At 38.6% G+C, this 20728-nt stretch overlaps 2 protein-coding genes across 6 annotated transcripts in view; both read left to right on the top strand.

Moving 5' to 3' along the window:
* The window catches only part of ANO1 (anoctamin 1), a 77878-nt gene extending 73678 nt beyond the window's left edge, over positions 1-4200 (top strand). For all 5 annotated transcript variants that reach the window (XM_083838091.1, XM_083838090.1, XM_083838089.1 and 2 more), the window contains 2 exons: positions 430-535; positions 1543-4200. In XM_083838091.1, the coding sequence (XP_083694217.1) occupies positions 430-535; positions 1543-1803 (367 nt within the window). In that variant the 3' untranslated portion in view covers positions 1804-4200. The remainder of the gene's footprint in view (positions 1-429; positions 536-1542) is intronic.
* Positions 4201-16223: 12023 nt separating this feature from the next.
* Positions 16224-20005, top strand: FADD (Fas associated via death domain). The gene is made up of 2 exons (XM_083839376.1): positions 16224-17109; positions 17534-20005. The coding sequence occupies exons 1-2, from the start codon at positions 16809-16811 to the stop codon at positions 17818-17820; spliced, it is 588 nt and encodes a 195-aa protein (XP_083695502.1). The 5' UTR covers positions 16224-16808; the 3' UTR covers positions 17821-20005.
* The last annotated feature ends 723 nt before the right edge of the window (positions 20006-20728 follow it).

The raw sequence follows: 20728 nt of genomic DNA, 5'->3' as shown, positions 1-20728 counted from the left end.
TTGGTGGTGGTCTTTTGTGAGTCATGAACTGAGCAGAACACCATATAGTATAGCATACATTATGAACCTGAATCTGTATTTTCATCTTTAATATTAGTCTGAAAAATGTTAATTTATTTTCATTGAAAGTTGATTTTAAAACCAAGAAACAATTTGAGCTGCGTAGTTTACTCCATCTTTATGCAGAGTTTATATTATTTGTAATAATCAGAGGGTATTAAGATTGCAGACCTTTAATTTTGACTAAAACTTGAAGGCTGTGTGAGGCTTTCAGCTGTAACTTGTTTGTGAGAGGTTATATAGAGCACTGCTGTCATAGCAAACTTGCTTTTAGATGGTTTGATCTACTGTTCAACCATTTGGTGTTAATTCCTCATTGTGCTAAAATGTTTGAATGACATCACTAATCTACTGAGTCTTGTTTTGCAGATACAAAGATTACCGAGAACCCCCCTGGTCTGAAAACAAGTATGACATTTCAAAGGATTTCTGGGCTGTCCTAGCAGCAAGATTAGCATTTGTGATAGTTTTCCAGGTATGTTCTACTGCTTGCACTTTTTATATGAAAAAGTTACCATATCTCTTCAGCTAAATAGAGCAAGCCGCCTTTGGAAAGAAGTTACTAGGCCAAAGAAAGTATCTTCTTTCACAGCTCTTTCCTGCAAAATCAAAGGAATTTGCCCATCCTTGTTCACATTCCTGCTGCCTCCCATACAATCCAGACGTATCCCCAGTGGCTTTGTCCTCAGTGATTCCCTGAACTGGTTTGATCCAGAAGCAACTTAATGACCTTAGTGAGCAGGAAAGCACAAGACTGGTTCTAATTAGGTCCCACCAGTTTCTCCTGCAGGACATCAACATGTATAGTGAAGAAGCATAAATTTCTTCCAAAATAATGTCTAGACCTAGCCCAGAAATGAAATTTCCAAAATTTCCCAATTGTATTTTATCTCACCTCTGAACAAGAAGGCATCTTGCAATTCTTTTAGTGAAAAGAATCTTGCAATTTTTTACTGTGACATTGTTCAGTCACAACAGTGATGCTAGTTATTGTGATACAAATGTTTAATTCTGCCTTATCTAAACAACTTATTTCAAAACTTTTATTCCTTTTTCAACAAAATACATATTTTAATGTGAAACACTTCCCTTTCATGGAACCAAGATTTTAAATCAGAAACATTTAACTGGAATGGTTTTTTTTTGCCATCTTTCGTTTTACCTCTTGCTATGTGCTTCTGCCTTGCTGATGTTAATCTTTATTTATCAGTTACAGTATTTCCTTTTGATTTCCAAATAGCTGTGATCATATTTGTACTTAAATCATAGAGATCTGTGCCTGCCATTTTTGTCTACTTCTAGGGTGAACAGGAAGTCGGGGTAAATTTGGCTCAGTATCACATTTGCGACATGCAGTTGAGCTCAACTCAAATATTGTCCTTTCTTCATTCTTCCTTCTCAAATACACTGAAAATGGCCCCCTTCCTTACAGTCATCCTTGCATTTGACCTTGCTGATGTTTTCTCACAATTTACTTTTCAGAACTTGGTCATGTTTATGAGTGACTTTGTTGACTGGATTATCCCAGACATTCCCAAGGACATTAGTCAGCAGATTCATAAAGAGAAGGTTCTCATGGTCGAGGTCTTCATGAGAGAAGAGCAAGGGAAGCTGCAAATGCTGGAAACCTGGAAAGACAAGGACAAGAAAAAAGGTGAAAACTGTAACAATCACAGCCCCAGACTCTCCAGGAGCCACAGTGGGAGCTTGTCCTCCTGCCACTCGTATCCTGTTGACGTATAGAAGAGGAGGCAGTTGAGCATGTTGGGGCATTCCACTGTTACATAAGCCATCATGTAAAGGGCAGGACTTGACAAATGGACAACCTGGTGCATGTTGAAGGATGTGCTGCCATTTTACTCCCATTTTTGTGAGAAATGCTCTTCTTACAAATGGGGAGGACCATGATCTATTTCTGATAATGTGTTGTGTTTTTTTTTTTCTCTTTTGCACAAGCAGTAATGCAGGGAATTTTTGTATGTCATCATTAGATAACACTATTGACATTGATGTGCATTAATAAATGCACTTAGTACATCTTGATAGAGATATTCTCTAAGAATTTGAACTTAGAAAACTAAATAATTAAAGGTAAATTTTAAGTAATAATACTACTACTAATTTAAAATATTTTTGGAGCCCTTGGCTTGCAAGTCTGTGGGACAACTTTGTATGCAAAATCAGCTTTAGAGTGTGCCCTAGTATTCCTTTTGGCAGGAGAGGAGAGGAACCGTGCAAAGTTTACCAGACTTACTTGCTTTCAAAGATATGGTGTAGCTCTGCTAGCAGACATCTATGAACCCGCAGGTCTGAAACAAATCTCCCATTGAGCTTTAGAGTCAAACACATGCCTGAGGCACTTGTGGCATTCTGCTGTGTGCCTGACACCTCCGCTGAGCACTGCTCTCTTCACAAGCATCAGGAAAGTGGATCTGGAAGAGTCTTTCTTACCAATGAACAACCAATGTGGTGGAAGCTACCTTGGTGCCCCAGACTGCATCACGTGTGTTTGAGTGGTCCTCCAGAGGCTCCTAGCTCGTAGCAAGGTGGCAGCAGCACAATCTGGGAGATCTTCCCAGCAGGTTGATTACCATGGAGTATTTTGGTAAATGCCCTGAATTAATGAGCACATGTAGAGCTGCAGTGAGTCACACTGCCCTGCCTAGTACTCGGACACCATTCTTGCTGAGGAGAATCCCTTTTTCCCGTTGTTTTAGCACATCCCTTTCTTAGCCAGGTTTTTCTCTGTAGCCCTTTATGCTCTGCAGGAGACGGGAGTCTGCGCGCATCTTTCACAGCCAGTTTCCCCTGCAGACTTTGAACTGCTGAATGGCATTTCCCAGAAGCTATGCCAGAGGAGTAAGTCCAAAACATGTACCACTTACTGTCTTTAATGGAAGTTTTGCCTGCAATGGGGCTACAGGACCAGACCTTCAGTTAGTTACAGGACTTTTCTTTTGTCTTAAAATACCCTATCTTTTATACAAAGAGCTTCCTTAAAGTACAAGTCTAAAATCTTTACTTAAGAAGCCTATCTAAATCCCATCAGTTCAAATCTTTTTAAGTATAGTACATTTTAGTTTTGCTTTGTCAAATGATAAACTGCACTTCCAAATAATATTGGTGCAATTAACCTCATTTCTTTTATCGCTTTGTCTTGTCCATGGCACTTGCATTACGAATATAAAACTGAATAAAATAAAATGTAAAGATTTCTTTAAAGTCTAACTACTGTATGGTTTGTTACAAAACCAAACGACGTCAAGACTGTTTTCAGTTACTTGTTTCTTTTTCCTTTTTTTTCCCTTTGCCAAACTAATTTAAAGATTAATGCTAGAACTTAAAAAAAAAAAAAAAGCCATATCTAGCTTTTGATATATTTATTTGTTTTAAAGTATGTAATAAACTTGATATTTTTCTGTAGTCTGTCCAAAGAAGATACCAGAAAAGATATTATGTGGAAGAAAGAAAATGGTATTAACCAAATATTCTTGAAACTTATTTAAAATATTGATTCAACCAAAGATTTTTATTAATAAAGGGCTTATATTTTGTTAACTCTTGTTTCTGTTGTATTTTGACTTGCAGGAATGTCACTATTTTTAAAATTTGTAATTTATGGTATCTTACAACTATAGGGCCAAATCCTGCCTGGTATATTCACACAATAAGCATTATTCCTGGCAGTAAACATTTACAAGATCAGACCCATGGACTGCAGTAGAAATATGAGTGCAAATAAATTAGGTAAATCCTGTTGAAGAAGTGTTCTTTTTCTCATCCTTTGGTAGCCCAAAAGATCCAGAAGAAAGCCAAACATGAACTACCTATTCTGAAGAGACATCATAGGGAACTTCCTCTAGGGGAATTTCATCTGTAAATACTTATCTGAAAGTGTTCCCAGCTTAATACTGACATTCCTGTAAATGGTAGAACTATATCCTGAACACATACTTATCAGAATTTTTCATTGTTTGCTGAAATCATGAAATAGTAACAGTGGCTTATACTTTCTTTTGTACAGTAAATTGTTTGAAATGGAATTTTGTATATAAAAACTGTATTACTACTTAGATAAATATAAAACTCTTTCATGGAATCATTTTTTAAGAAAAGTAAATATCTACTAAATCTCTTTTAGTTCGTTTTTCTTTTCTTCTTTTTTTTTCTCATTTGAACATTTATTTGAAATAAACTTAAATCTGCTAGAGTTTCTCCTGTGGGACAGCTTCTGTTCCCAATCCTCTTTGTGCTCTGTGTGCAACTATGAGTACTATTAGACTGGAGAAATATAGTAACTTATGTTACAGTTTGCCTAAAACTGGATCTTTGATACCTTTTGCAGTCAGTGCTCCTTGTGTACTCAGACAACAGAGACCAGAATAGAGATGGGTTTTTTATTACTTGATTTTTATCAGGTATTAACTACTTGATTTATAGACATCTTCCTAACAACTCAGATTGCAAATCTTGTGTTGTAGTTGCTCTAGATTTGTGGGATCGAGTGGGATCAAATCACACTTTGAGATTCAATGCATCCCACCTTAGATGTTTCCATCTCCATGAGCACAAAGGGGGATTTGGCTTCTAGCACAGACATAGATGGTGCATACACTCAACATTCAGTGAAGAATCCTATCCTGGGAGCTTTCATTTTCTTTTTACGTTGGTCATAGGTATTTAGCTGAATATAGTGTGTAAGAGTATTCACTAAGACATTTAAAGTGGGCTCATAACAAGGAAGAATACTGCTTGGTTTCTCTGTTTAAATTGAAAAATGTATTCATTTTCAGAAAAAAAAAGTATGAATGGTAAAACTAAAGTAACAAAACTCAGTGATTCCCTTGACCACACACTGCTGAGTGACAGCCCTGAAGTGACACAGCACAGGAAGCAGAAAAGCTGTGCTGAGTTGTTCACATTTTTATTGCGCTGTGAGACCTGTACAAGCAGAGTTGGACACAGAGTCTGGCTTACAGTTTCCTTTTTTTTTTTTTTTTAACTGTTTTTAGAAGGCTAAGAGTGAAGCTTCATGCCAATTTTTCCTTTCTTACCAGAAAATATTAATACCTCTAGCTGTAATTGAATTTAATTTAGAAGGTGGGAATTCTGTTCGGAGATAATGTCTATGAAAATCTATTCCTAGACTACTCTCAAGATCTTGCAGCTGTTAAATTGTAGGAGCTAGGTACAACATATCAGGCAAAATACTTCCTTTGGAGCATGAGTAATCTCACTTCAGTCAGTTCATATCATGTTTGGATTTGTTTGCTATCCAAACAAATGTAAGACCTTAGTTTTCTACAAAAGATGCGTCATTGAGTTAAGCAATAATCCATATCAAACATAAAATTCTGCACCGAAATACTTTTCATCGTTCTGTGTAACTTTTGTAGGAGCAGGTAAATCACTGCCTATTTGGAAATGGGTTTGGTTTTCTCAGTTCTTAAAGACAAACCTATCAAGTTGAGTTCATGAGATATCAGACAATATCTTCCATAAAGAGATTTGCACTGTTGTTGTGTTACTTTTCATGGAAGTTTTTTTTTTTTTCATATTTGTGATGCAAGCAGAAACAAGCTTTGTTTTTACCAATAGCAAATTTGAGTAAGAATTATGCGGGGGGGTGAGGGGGGAGGGGGCAAGAAAGATAATGCAGAGAAGCAGGGAACTGGAAGTGACCAAGAAATAACTGAAAACAGCAGTTTTCATGGTGACTTGCAGCTACCATATGGGACAGGCTTGAAGAAAGATAGTGATATTGTATCCATCTTGTCAGCGAAATTCAGTATTGATTTGATGACATCTCCGTGACTTGTATGCAAACTGTTTTTGACATGCTTCTGCCAAAAAAGTTGTAAGTACAAAACCCCATATCCCAGCTCCCTTGCTTCCTTCATTAAAAAAAAAAAAAAAATTAAACAGGGAAATAATTATAGTGGTTTATTTAGTTATAGAGTGGAGGTCTTCATGAGAAGATGCAGATACAGACAGTAGTAGGAAATATTACAGTTGGAAGTTGCTAAGTAGAACATTTCTCTTCAACTATTGATAAAATACAGTGTTTGCTTTTTGCTACCCAAAGTTTGTGTAAAAGGCAGAATTTCAGTTGGTACATCTGAGGAGGAAATCACATGCACCCTATTGTGTTGACAGTACAAGTCTGAATCTTCTGAATTTCAATGTCATTGTGTTTCTAAGAGACTGTATTACAAATATTTTGCAGTCTTAAATAGCTTAAGGGTGAATAAGTCTCAAGTCAAGGCACAGATACATTTCTATTTTTAAGCCCTCAGTTCTCTCTGGTGCTGAGCTGTTAATGATCACATAGGCTGTTCTGATTTCCAATAAAAGATAATGAAATAATTTACTTTTCATCTTGTTACCTCAGGAGTCCAAACTCTCCTGAAGTTTTGTAGATCACTTTAGCACATTTATATTTCCCTATGAAGTTTTCAAAGTAAACAATTATTTTCCCTTTTGCCACTGAAGAAAACATATCCTAAAATTTATATGGATTCCATTCAAGCTCTGATTCAATTCTTTTCACACACAAGTACAATTTATTCCATGACAAAACACAATATGCCATTTTTAGTATAGCACAGAAAAAATAATGTTCCTTTTTTCCCCTTCTTTTTTTAGCTGAACAGGCCTTTCTGAAGACAAAACTATAAAAGTGGCTTTTTAATTTTAAGCTCTTCCTTAATTTTTAATGCCATGCATGCAGCCTTATTCGAGGCCACTTGAAGCCAAGGAAAATGTTTTCTTTGACTCCCTTTGACTTCAATATACTCCATGCAAGACTAAGCATGGCTTACTGAATGATTGGTTCCACTTCTAATAAAAATTCTTAGTACTCGCTTTATGGTACTATCATAACCCAGAGGGTCAGCTAAAGCCAAAATATATTGATGCACATGAGTTGTGTAAGCAGTAGAGTTCTACATACCGTTGTGTTAGTTTCCATGAGGAAAAGGGCTGAGAAAATCTAAGACATTACATGGTCATGTTAACTTAGCTAGTTACACAAGTATGAAGGTTTTTGAGGCCACAGCCTTCATCTTACTTAGTACCACATGTATGAGAAAATTTGTGCCAAAATGGGAAATGTACCAATCAAGATCCTCATGAGAAAAAGAATCAAAACATAAAGTATTGTGCAGACAAATTTAAAAGCTTAACAAAGCCCATTTTTCAGAGCAAGAGTTAAACTTGCATAGTGAAGCCAACTTTCTTAGAATGGAAGAGAAGGTTATTCCATATTTTTACTTCTAAATGAAAGAATAGCCATCTTTCCTAGTTGAAGTATAGAGGCTAGGGAAGAGTGGCAGATAGGGAAGAGAGGAAGAAAAGACTTTTGACTGATGTTTTTAGATCCAAATGAGTTGCAGATCAGTCACAGAGGTTGTATTTCTGAAACGAGGATTGCTTCCTAAGGCAAGTCCGTCTTGTACGTAGGTTATCAAGGTATCCTTTGCCAGTCTTTTCTGAGCAATGTACAGTCTCATTGTGCCAAGCAGTGCAATACTGTTGATCTTATGTTCAGGTGAAAGTTGGAAGGTGATGAGAAGTGGAACACAAACACAGTAAGAATGGGGAGATCTCTCAGGCTTCAGTGAAGCCTTGGTGACTGTGTTCTCCACCGACTGTATTGTATTGCAAATAACACTGAGAGCCTTGGCAATCGAAAATAAGCAGGTGCAGTGAAACAGGTGCGTTTCACTGAGAGCATGTCAGACAACTTTTCTGCTCAAAAAAGCGTCTCTTTTCGGAAGCCCAGAAAGAGAGACAATCACCCAAATAGCACCATCTTTCATTTTGTTTGCAGATTAATCCTAGATTTGGCACACCAGTTTTGAGTCCTTAGTGTTAGACCAGAGCAATCATTGTGTTTCTCACATGTTCCTCTAGGAACACACTTATTTTTAACTTTGCTCAGAATGATTTATGAACTCTCATGCCATTTCCAGCATTGAAGTCAGACCCCAGTTAATGCAGCCCCTTCAGCAGCTGAGTCTCTAAAGCCTCACAGACAACGTGCAGGTGAGTGGCTTCTGCTTGTGCCGACAGCCCGGAGCCAAGATGGCAACATTGCATCATTGCTTTGCTGTGCTCACAGGTATGGAATTGCCGTCTGTTCTGGTAGGAGTGTGTAATTAGCTGAGCTGCTCACATTTATTAATATATTAATCTTCCAAACACATCTGTACATAAAGAAATATAATTACTCACAAGTAATTAACCATCGAGCAGGAAAGTAATAAATCTCAGCAGACTAGCCTGCTCCAGGTTTAATGATAAGAAAGGCTTAGTCCAGTGGAGAAATTGAGGTTTCAGGCCTGTCTGAAGCTTAAAGGTTGAGAAAGTTGGTTAAAGGCCAAAGTTTCTCTCAAAGTGTGGGTTCCTAAAGAACAAATTTCAATCAATTTAAAATGAGGACACCTGCCTTTTATTGATTAGATCACATATCAGGGAGTTGGAGAGCTGAGGTATAAGCCATTTTTACCTTGAAAGAGTTCAAAACCATGTTTCCCTGAAGTGACTTTTCCTAAAGTGAAGATCAAATTACAGACTGGTCCTCACCTACTGCTCTTCTTCCTCTGCTGATCCCCTGTGCCACCAAGAAAGCACAAATCCTTGGGTCACAAAGAGTCTATGTGCATAACGAAGTGGCTCTACAAGCTGGTGGACTCCAGGCTACACTCCTACAAGTGGTCAGGTATTTTACTTTACACAAGCATTGTTGGGAGAGAGAGGGACTTGTAACAGGGAAAGGAACAATGGGAGCAAACGGATGTGAGTTTCAGCTACATCTTCTTCCTGGCTTCAGGGAATAAAAGAAGTAAGACTGAGAGCCCCAAAATTTTACTGAATCTCTCCACTTCTGTCTTTTTGAATTCTAGTTTTGAAATCAAATTTCTCCACAGCTTTACAATGTGTTTCTTTTAGATCTGACCAAAGAGAGTTGGAGAGCTAAGCTGATAGTCATCTCTGAGGCTTCTTGTGGGGCTTAATTGCTTCCAGGATCAGGTACTTGGTAAAGGTGTAATAAAGGCTACTTCTGCTTAAAAAAATCACTCAAACATTGTTGAAAAACAACAAATGTGGATGCGTATATGTGTATTCGAGAGAGAGTGTGAACATGGGTGTGATCTCATGTTGCAGGCCACTTTATTACGGTTGTGTCTCTGAACGAGAGCTTCTCAGGAAAATAAGAAAATGCGGTATACAAATTTTGAGGGTAGGCGGACAAAGCTGTGGTATGTGCAACTTTTCTTTCTTTTAAGGTATACCAACTGTAGGTGAAGTATATATACATAAATACACATCCTATGTATTGTATGATATTAATCCTTTCTCTCAGCATACCATGCTGCTTCATAGACTTTTCATTTCTGGGAACAAACAACAATTTTCCATTGTGTTTGTGTAAAAAAAAAAAATGAATTCCAAATTGTGGCTTAAGCCTAACTTGTATGTGGTTGTGACTACAATGCTAAGGACTAGCTCAAATTGAAGAGTTTATTTAGAGAACAGAAAATAATACTTTTTACTCCCCCTCTCCTAACAATCAAGGGAGGGGCATGATGAAACCAGATTTGCTTTCTTATTTATTATTTCTAAATTCATGTGAGTAACTAACCTAGTCATATCCTGTGTCACTTAATGGTTGCATAAAACTATTCACGTTTTAAAAGGAAATGACTGCTCCAGATAATAAACACACTGTGTTCAAGCAGACAAGGCACTCCCTCTTTAATCGGATTTGAAAAAAAACTTGCACCTTCCAACTTCAATGACGGTGAGATAATGACTCAGACGGAAAACACTGTATTGGCACATTCTTGAAGGGAAGAACCAAAACGCACCGATCTTTCCTTCAATTGGTAGTTCTGTTGCCAATCACGGTATTTGAGGTAATACTTGTTTTTAAGAAATGTATCCCCCTCTTGGTTTGTTGCAGTCAACATAGGGAGCTCACAAAATGTGAGTTTCACACAAAATTCAAGCAAGTGTGGCCAGGCTCATTCTTTTATTTTCATTCAGGTGAAATTTTACTAACTCTGAAAGAAATTTTCTGGTCTATGAACAGGCCACTCTGCAGGATGGATGCAGAAACCTGTCTGGGAAAAAGGTTGCATTTTTCATGACACTTTCTGCAGTCAATATGCAGAATAACAATGACTAGCTCCAATTCATAAGAGATTAAAGGAGGAATATTCACAGACAAAAACTGAGCAGTGCTGTACTTGGTAAGGAAGGGGGAAGAACCCCCTTTCCTTAAGGGGGAGGATGAAGTCCTAGGACTGTTTGCATGCTTATAAGAGATACTTCCAAGTGGTGCAATCTAGTGAAAAACTGATTTTCTCTAAAGTAGTTAATTTTAAGCTAAGCTAACCTTAAACTACTTTTATTGATACTCAGAATGTTGTACTTTCCAAAGCAAAAGAGACTAAAGACAAATTCCTCCATTTATTTTATATACAAGAAAATAAATCTTAACATGGTAATTATTTACCTTTTTGTGCTATTATTGGGCTTGTGAACCTGCAATACAGTAGTCCAGAAGAATAAAGAACAAACGTATACACTCTTCAGAAATTAATTAATATTAGTTTAGCAGTCTGGCAATCAGAACTGCTGGATTATTTCCCTGGATTCATAGCAACCTCCAGATTGTACCTTAATTTCATTTGCTTCATTCTCAGTCAGTCACAGAGCACACCACTGCGCAATGGAACAGTCTCCAGTAGGTACAAGGTAGGTACGAGAGTCATTGGCTCTGAGCTAGTGTTGGACACACAAATGACTTCAGTACAGTGGCTCTTCACCACCCTAATGGAGATGTTTTGCCTTCAGATCCACACTAATATCTTTGCACTACACTGCGGAAGACAGGCACGTGGACAGGCTTTGGCATAGATTAACACAAGCTTTGGCGTCTCTGTATCATATTCTCCTGAAGGTTCATCTTCATGAGGAAGTTGCTCAAAATACCTACCTCCCAGAGCTATTCTATGCTGCTGAGGTAACCCTCTGAGCATGGGCACTTCCAGTGTTATACAGGTCTGCTTAGTCTAGTTCCCCAAGAGAGATATGATAATTCACTACTATTCAGGGAAGTTTTATTTTTATTTTGTTTTTTAATTATTATTATTATTTCCTCCGTGGCTTATTTTACACTTACATTCCTGTGTAGACAACCCTCATTTTCTGTTTTCTCTGTTCTGTCTTTCAAAGTGCAAAATTAATGTTACATAGCCTAAATAATAAATACAGTTTAGAAGAATGAAACATTCTAGTCTAATATATACACATAGCTTTATTGACATGTGAAATGTTTGTCTGAATGATTTCATACTTACACAGTAAGATGAAAAGTCACTACAGAAATAGGTAAAAAAAGTCAAGTCAGAGATTTTTAGTTGGAGAAAATAAACAAAAGTCTAGGATTTACCCTTCCCCTAAAGTTAAACTAACGTCTTCTGCCAACAATAACACAAAAGAATTATATCAACAGAATTATATCAACACTTCTTCTGTTTCAATATTAAGTTCAAGCATCTGTTAACAACTTATTGCTTGTTGTTGTTGTTACTTGGCCAGATCTTTTATATGTATACAACCTATTCATGCTGGAGTTCACTTTCTTTTCAATACTTATTTGCTTTTCCCACAGCCTGCTTCTGATTTTCTCTCCTTCAACCCACAATAATTTGACATTTCCTATAGTCCCTTTTATCATGGGCAGTTTTCTTCTAGGATCCTAAGTCTCTTCACAAACAGTTTCTGTACCAGAGAGCGCTTCCTTCTAAGTGAGACAGTATAGCAACAAAGAGGTAATCTCTTACAAGGAAATATGGACAGTTCAATTCATTCACCATTAAAAAAAAAAAAAAAACACTATATTTTATATTTTCTTTGCTGAAAACATGTTTTATGATTTTGCAGACAATAGATGTGAGGCATTGAATAGGTTGGTTAAGAAATTTTAGGGAAGTCAGTTTATTTACCACAGAGTAAAAAACAAGCATATATACAAAAAAAATATTAATGCCTAATTAAATTAGTAGAGAGTGCTTTGCATTTTTTTATTACTGCTCTTAACCTGAAAACAACAAAGAAAAACTGAGATGCTCTTAAGTCCCTTGAGAGAGAACGGAAGTTACAATAAAAGAAGCGTACAAATGACTGAACCTCAAGAGATAGACAATTTCTCAGTACTGAGACAGGATTAAATATATCTAGTCTATGCCAAGAAGTTTGTCCAACCTGTTTTTCAGTACTGTCAAGGATGAGAATTTTAAATTATCCCTGGGTAGTTACTGAATTGTCTGGTATGTTAGAAAAGTTACCAAAGCTGCTTCATTCATAAAGAGGATATCACCTAAGTACTCTGATTTCTATGGACTCAGGCAACTAGGAACTGCATCCCACCACATTTTTCATTACCTAGTCAAAAAGGCCAAGGTGCTCCCCTCTCTAGCAGCATGGCTTTTCAAAGCACCATGCAATCCACCTAGAAGGTATCCAGCAGCACATAGATTTATCTTATAATAATGGAATGCTTTGGATTTTGATGCCACCCCCACCATATGGATATTCACCTTTTTGCTTCCATTTGCTAAAAAATGAAACAAATACGCCTTTGGCAATTCAACCTCACCCCTGACAGTCATCCCAGACAATCTAGCAAGTACCTACAAGTAGCTTGTAAAGAAACAGCAGTAGAACATCAAGCTCTCCTTGACTTGATTCCAGTTTCCAGTTCTGAAGACACCTGTTGACCATCTCGTCATCCTGCATATTATTAAAATCAACTACAATATCAGTAATAGTCCTTCACAAGTCTGTAAAGATATAGTCATGATCCATGGAGACTTTCACATCCCTCTGCTCTGAAAAAAAACAGATAGGAATTCCTACAGAAGTTCATCGTTTGCATCTTACAGGCCCGGTAGCTGAGCTTTGCTCTTATGGGACAAGACTGACCTGATAGCAGTGTTATAAAGTCCAAACTTATCAAAGGTAAGCAAAGTACATACAAAGCAGCAGGTATGTAGCTCAAAACAAAAGCAAAGAAAAAAATAAAAAAAAAAAACATAGATTAACACTGGAAACTATACCTCTGTGTGTAACCCTTGCTATGGGCCTCAGAAAGGAGTCATTTCTTTGAATATCTGTGCTACTATCTCTGATCTGACCACACTATTTAGTGTGCTGAAATAACTATGTTGCAACCAGCACCCAAAATAGCTGGTTTAAAAGTAGTTCTTCTGTGTCAACTGTACACTAGATGCACATCCCTTGTTAGAGAAGAGGGACTGGCTGAAAAGAAGAGGCAAGCTATTAATATTTACAGAAAGCTATTTGTCATATCAAGAATAAGTTGCTTGACAGTAATAGAGAAAATAGTCATCAAAGCTGGACTCAAACACTCATATACTTGCTAATGAGCAATAATAGCAAATTAGATTACATCGGATCAGATTAGAGCTCCTGGAGAAACTGTCAAACATTTCCACAGCTGTGTAGAAGATTACACTGATTCTAGAATAAAGAAGAAGAGCAACCAAAAATTTAATTTGCCTTGGCTGGAAAGCACAAAGCATCTTCCAAAAATTCTATGCAAATTGATGTAAATCACCTACAGTCAGGACAGCCACAAACATTTTGTCACAACATTCTTACTCTTCAAGACGTAGACTAACACACTGCTTTTTAAAGCAGTTGTTTAATACGTCGTGAACCCTCGCAAGCAACTCTTAGCTACTCGGCACATATCCACACACTGTGGCTGCACACAGCCCCTGAGAAAGGCAGCCCCATGCTTTGCTGCTTCACTTCCACACTCCCTAAATGTGTGTTTGTTCCTGTATGTCCTGATGACCAACATCTTTGTGAAGTATCGGCAGAAATGAATCATTTTGTTCTCGTTGCCCTGCTCTTTCTGTGGAAACCAAGTCAAGAAGTCCAGCACTGAGCACTCCAAAGCCTCGAGCTCCCTCTGCAGCATTTTGGAAGGAATCGTCTTGCCTCAAGGAACGTATAAATTACGTGGTGAGGAACTGGATCATTCATAGCACTCAATTTCTGGGAAAATTGCACTGAAATCTGAGCTGATCTAGTAAATCGTTTGTATTAAATTTTATTCTAATGTGGAACCGTTATGATCTGTTGACCCTGGCAAATATTTTCTTTACTGACCCTGCCCCAACCTGCTTTCAAAGGAAATAACTGGAGGAAAGCACATTCCTTTGGTATTTTCATCTGTGAATGTGTAGAGTTAACAGGCCAGGTTCAGATATAACAAGAGGGGTTACTAAATCACTATGCCAGACATTAGAAGTGAGTTTAAAAGCATTTAAGTGGTGATTTATATCTTAACTAAATGATGATTTATATCTTTTAGTTCCATGTTTGTTACTAACTTAGACTCCCTGAGAATTACACTGATATATAGGATTACTTTCACACATCATACAGCAGTGCTGAACGTGGCCACTAAGTTCATACAAGCCTCAGCTGATGATGGTTTCAATTGCTTGTCAAGTGACAGAGAAAAAGACATAAATTACGCTGATTTAGACACCCTTTGTGCAGACTTGTCTCTGAATTTGGCCTGCTAATATCACCAGGCACAAGCTAGGTGACGTGATTTTGTTCCTCTTTACACGTTGTTTTGAAGTCATTATTCTTGGCAATATTAAAATGAGTTTTTTTTTTTTAAACTGGATTTTGTACTTTTTACATTGTTATTAGGACTTATATCTGCTTTCTAAGTTAATTCACACACTGCAACTATATTTCTTCTTGGCATCATACTACACTTTTTTACTCATGCTCATTCCTCCACATTAAAGAATCTTCAGGACTGCAGAGAGAAAATACAACCCTCAACACAGGCACAGCTAATCCCAGTTTATGTGACCCTGCAACAAGTTAATTCGCTCCATTCTGCAGCAATTAGGGACTCAAAAAAATCTGCTTTAAACTTGTTTAGTCCACAAATGGCTTTCATGCATGTAGCTAGTTCCACTTACTGGCTTTCTTGATCATGTGCAAGACTGGCTCTGTGTAACAGACTGAAACAGGATGCTGAAAATCTAGCAATTTTATCTAAGGAGGGCTTGTGCCTGTGGGAATTTTAGAAACGTTTTGGGAGTAGGAGTTGTTCCTCAAGTTGGAATGTGAGACTGGAGAAGGAGATGTGGAAAATGATAACTCCCAAGTTTGTGTATCTGAGACTGCAATATCTTTATGGCATGGACCAGAGTTCTATTTGTGTGTTGCAACAATAATAAATTAAAGGATGCACTGGGAACAACTTAGTAATGGGATAATTTCGGGAATCAACCAAAGGTAGTTCAGGACTTTCCTTGTTCCTATCTATGCTGTGCCGTAAACCATTATAGTTGATCTGAATTTTGCAGACCTACAAAACGATGTCATGAACTTGAACTTTCCCTTTCAAGAAAAGTTCACAACTTTTCACCTTCTGTAAAAATTGGCTTTAAGACATGGAGACTTAAAATTTGCCCTACTTCTGTTTTAAAGGTCAGAAGTTATTTCATGTCACAATTAACCTTTGTGAGCAACAAGGCCCACACGACAAGTCCTGTGTTTCTAGGTTAAGGCTTGGGTCTCTGCGGGTAGCAGAGGCAGTGCGTGGAGGGCAGAGGCTGCTTTCCTGGGTGGCTGCCAGAGATACCATGGCAATAGCAGTGTCTCTTTGGGAAAGGGTCTCTGATACTGCATTTCTTGCTCTGTCAAGTCTGTTCATCAATAATTGGTCTCCTTTCCCCCCTTTGCAAAAAGAAAATAAATAAAGAAAAAAGCTCCCAAAATAACCCTTGTAGGTTTAGGCGGTATGTAAAACATTAAATAAGTGATAAGTCTCACGAAAAGGCTAATAATTCTGTGTATAATGGGGGAACCTACGATGCAGGGAGCTGGCTCGACTTGTGCAGCAGGAGACGGGCAGTGTCAAACCTGGCTCCAAGCACACATTTTTAATTCAGTACCACATAGCAAGTCAGTTAATCTCCGAGGTATTTAGAGCACTGTGCGGCTCCTAATAACAGACCAGCTGGCAGTGAGCACGGCGACCGACCGGCATTTTGGTGCTGTCAGCGCCTCAGGCACTACCGGGTGGCAGGGAGCTCAGCAGGCTGTAGCCCGCCTCTGACACCTCAGCACGGCGACTCGGCCCCGGGAGCAACAGCCGAGACACCCCACGCGGAGACTGAGAGGCGGCGAGGGTTATTTTTCCAATGAACTAGCGCACAGCCAGGCAGCCCCGCTGCTGACACCCGTGGGCTGAGGTGTCCGGGCACCCGTAGGCGATGGGGACGCTTCCTCGTAATTCTTTATTTTGAAGTACGCGGGGCCCTTTCGCTGCCAGACGCCGCTAGCAGGGCCCGCCTGCGGGGCGGAACCGCCCAGCACCAAGGCGTCGGCCGCCATCTTCTAGCGCCGCCAGGGAGCCCGGTGCTGCCATCGCGCGGCTGCCGGCGGGCGGGAGCAGGGCCGGGGCAGCAGCGCTCCGCCATCGCGGCGGGGCGGGGGCCGGGCCGGGCTTCGCTTCGGTTCGTTTCGTTTCTTGTCCCTGCAGTGTCCGGCCTCCCCGCGGAGTCGCTCAGCGGAAACAGGAACGAAATCCGCTCGCGGAGGCGGGACTCCGCCAGCCTTCCCTTGCTGCCCGCGTCTCGCCTGGCGCCGGCCCCCCTGTAGGCCTCGGTACCATGGACCCGTTTCTGACCCTGCTGCATTCCTTTTCCTCGAGCTTGTCGGCCGGGGAGCTGCGTGATCTGAAATTCCTCTGCCGGGACAAGATTGGGAAGAGGAAGCTTGAGTCTGTCCAAAGCGGCGCGGAGCTCTTCAACTTCCTCCTCGAGCAGCAGGTGATATCAAGCCACAATGTGGACTTTCTCAAAACGATGCTTATGGTCATTAAAAGAGAAGATTTGACTACACGGCTAGAGCATTTTGTAGAGGAAGGAGAAGCTAATGTACCTGATGATCAACCAGATGTAAATGAAAAACGTAGGTGGATTTTTTTTTATTCTTTTGACATTTTTTTTTCCAAAATAAGCACAATAAGTACATACACATCCTCAAGACATGGGTCTGCTTGGAGCACGATTGCCTGCTGTGGCTGAGTCCACTGCTGACAGTGCTTCTGCTACTTAACTGCTGCACAGGACAGTGTTATATCCTGGAAGAGTACCATGAGGGCAGCATATGCTGTGAACAGCTTGCCAGAGTGGGAATTACTTCTCTGTTACGCCTAATGGTCACTTGAATGTTTGCTATATACTTGGACCTCCTGGTATATGCAGTGGCTTTTCAGACATGATGTGACATACAGTGTGTGTAATACAGTAAAAGTAGTAGCATTTTGCTTAATAAAAATACTATCTAATGTTACTTTTGGAAATCCATCATTAACATATTTTTGCTATTTCAGGTCTGCAGAAGGTAGCTATTGAAGTCATATGTGAAAATGTTGGGAGAGACTGGAAAATGCTGGTGCGGAAACTTGGCTTTTCTGAAGTGAAAATGGACAGAATAATAGCAGCCAATCCCCTTAATTTGAAGGAACAATTGGTTCAGTCACTTCGAGAGTGGCAGAAATGGAAGGGGAAAGATGCAAAGGTGACTGACTTAACAAAAGCTCTTCGAGACTGTAACATGAACTTGGTGGCAGACCTAGTTGAACAGAAGCTCGTGCAACTGAACATTGAAACCAAGTGAAATCAGTGTAAAAACTCATTCACATCTGTGATGTGAAAGTAAAAAAGCAGAAGTGCCTTCTCATGTTCAAAACCAAAATCACTGTGATTGGGTCTGTTAATTCTGCAATTCATTCATGTGCCTTAAATTAATAGCTTAATTTGCAGTCAGATTAAGACTAACAAAAACAAATTCCTTTCAGGTAATGCTTTGTAGCTGATGCTTCCCTTTAAGTGATTTTAACATTCAGAATAACTAAACTCGCCTGTGTAAAAATCCTTACACTTTAGTTCAGCCTCTCACCTGAAAATAATATTTGCTTTATTGCAAGTACTTTTCCGGTAACTTCTCTGTGAATACATCCATGGGACACTTGTGAGGGAGCTGTAAATTAAAACTTGATAGGGAGGTTTTTTGTTTTTTTTTTTAGTGGCCTGTTTGTAACTGTAGTGTGAAAGGGGTAAGGAGGTAGAGCTCTTTGCTGTGTAGTGGGTCTTCTTTTTGTTTTAGGTGGCATATATTATCTTCCATAATTTGTTGAGTACCTTTGTTATCAGTAGAAGGATACTAAGAAGACTGTAACCTCAGTCTGTAAGATGGCAGTGCAAAAGAGCTAATAACTATTGTTGTGGTGCTTTTTTTTTTTTGGCAGAAAATATGCTCAGTTTGAAAATGAACTTGTTGAAATCAACTGTCTGTATCAAGTGCCTTCATGCAGAGAATCAGAATGGTAGAGATTGGAAGGGACCTATAGAGGTCACGTTATCCAGCCCTTCTGCTCAAGCAGCAGCACCACCTAGAGCAGGTTGCCAAGGACCTTGAAAATCTCCAAGAATGGAGACTCCTCAACCTCTCCAGGCAAACTGTGCCGGTGCTCTGTCACCTGTAGCAAATAAAAATTGTAAAGTGCTTCCTGATGTTTAGATGGAAAACATCATCCTCAGGGAAATGTTCTCCTGAAACTATCAAAGAAATTTTAAGCATCTCACAAATGTTTACAGCACTTTTTTTTAATGCCTTGAATGTTTTAAGATTTTTCATATCAAGTCATCTTGAAATAGGATTGTTACTGCAAATATCCTTCTAACTACATAAATAGATACCTGAAGGGAGAGGCTTCATTTTTGCTACTGTACCTGTGTGACTTAGCCCCTTTCAAATTCTTGTTACACGATGCTATCACTGTGAAAGCTGTGTGTCAGAATGTAATGCATCACTACTGTTTGTGACACTCACAATTTTCAAGTTTTTGTTGAATTTGGTGCTTTTAGTGTAGAAGGGAAACCGCTGTAATGTGAACTTGACTTTTTATTAGAGTTTTTTCTTGAAAAATACTTGTGAGAATCATTTTAATCCTAGTGTGCTAAGTATCAGTGATGATACGCAAGCAAAGGAACAATGGGTAACAAAAGTTTCCACCTGTCTGGTTTTTTGGCATGTGCAGTTCCTTAAGTACTCCCTTTGATACTTTGTCAGCATCAGTTGTCAATTCCAAAGTTCTGGTAGAAGATGAAATGCTGCACTTCAACTAAATGACTAGTTCAAAAGTTTTAGTGACTTCTAATAGACTTGGTCTTCATTCTACAGTATTTGAATAAAATTTGCAGACTTTTTTCTTCAAGCATCTAAGCTATCTTTCTGAGCAGAGTAGAAGAGAAATTAGCAAAATGAGTTGTTTGTGATGAAGCAGCTCTGCAACAGTTCCAAGTTCAATCTGTCCAGTGTTTTCCTTACCTACTTGTCCTAAGTTTTCTGGTTCACAAAAGATAAACATAGCAGGAATATTAAAAACTATACTGCCTACTACATATGATCAGGGTATTTTAAGAATCAGTAGGAACTGATGTTGTAGCCAAGTGCTCATCTGCAAGAAATGTTCTGCCTCAAAATGCAAAACTCAAGGATTTGTACATAGTGGTTGTTTGAAAGCAAAGATCTAGACTGCAGCAATTTCTTAGTACTTCAGGACCAATTAAAAACTATTTTTATTAAAGATTGAAAAGGTGATTGTGAGAAGAACAAAATCAAGGGGAACAAAAACGTTTTAGTTTTAGAAGAGTGTAATTCATAAAGAAATGCGTTGTCATCTGGTCAGCAATCTTTATTTTCAAAATCAGTATTTTGGACTCACTTTTATAGCTAGAATTAAAGTTTTATACTGTATAATTTTGTGCATATTTCATTAAAACTATTTCCTTAAATTAGATGGAACTGTTTCTTTGTTTTATAGAATTGCTGTCTATGATGAGATCTCTAATTAGGAGAAAATAAACGCTAAGGACACTTTTAAAGAAAGGAGTGGTGCTAAACAGGTCTTATATTACCATGTCACCCTCAGAACATCAAAAAGGAGAAGGGGAGAAAAAGGAGAAAAAAAATGATAATAAATGCAGGAGTAGCTTTTGAATGCTGTTGCTTGGGAAAAATTCTCTGCCAGCCCTTAGGAGCCTAAAATTGAGTGTGATGTATGCATGGGAGACAGGCCTTCAACGAATAACTGTATTAAAATTGTTTTCCTTATTTTTCTCCACTAGTCATGCTCTGGTAAGGGTGTTGTAGTTGTTTTATAATTAATTAAAATTACAGTTTATGCCTCTTTTCTAAACCTGCAGGGTTCTACAGGATGTGTTCAGAAGTTAAATTGATAGACGCTTTGGTGTTCCCTGAAGTCTATACTAGCACTAGAGTGTTAGCATGTACTTTGAATGCATAAGGCAAATGACTTTACCCATTTTATCAAATTCTTTCTTCAATACTCTGCAAGAATGTCTGCCTGCATATCTGCTTTTTATTTTTATTTTTTTAATTTCTCTTGAGAGTCTTTGTTTCCTTACAGCCTTCAAAAGACAGCACATCAAAACATGTTGACAGTGAAAACTACTCTCTCAGGAGAATTCTTATTTTGATGGATTGTTTTTTCGGGTCCCTT

The sequence above is a fragment of the Anser anser genome, assembly GCF_964211835.1.
Source record: "Anser anser genome assembly, chromosome: 5".
NCBI lineage: Eukaryota > Metazoa > Chordata > Aves > Anseriformes > Anatidae > Anser > Anser anser.
Note: the sequence above shows the minus strand (reverse complement) of the source record. Positions and strands in the feature narration are given on the sequence as shown.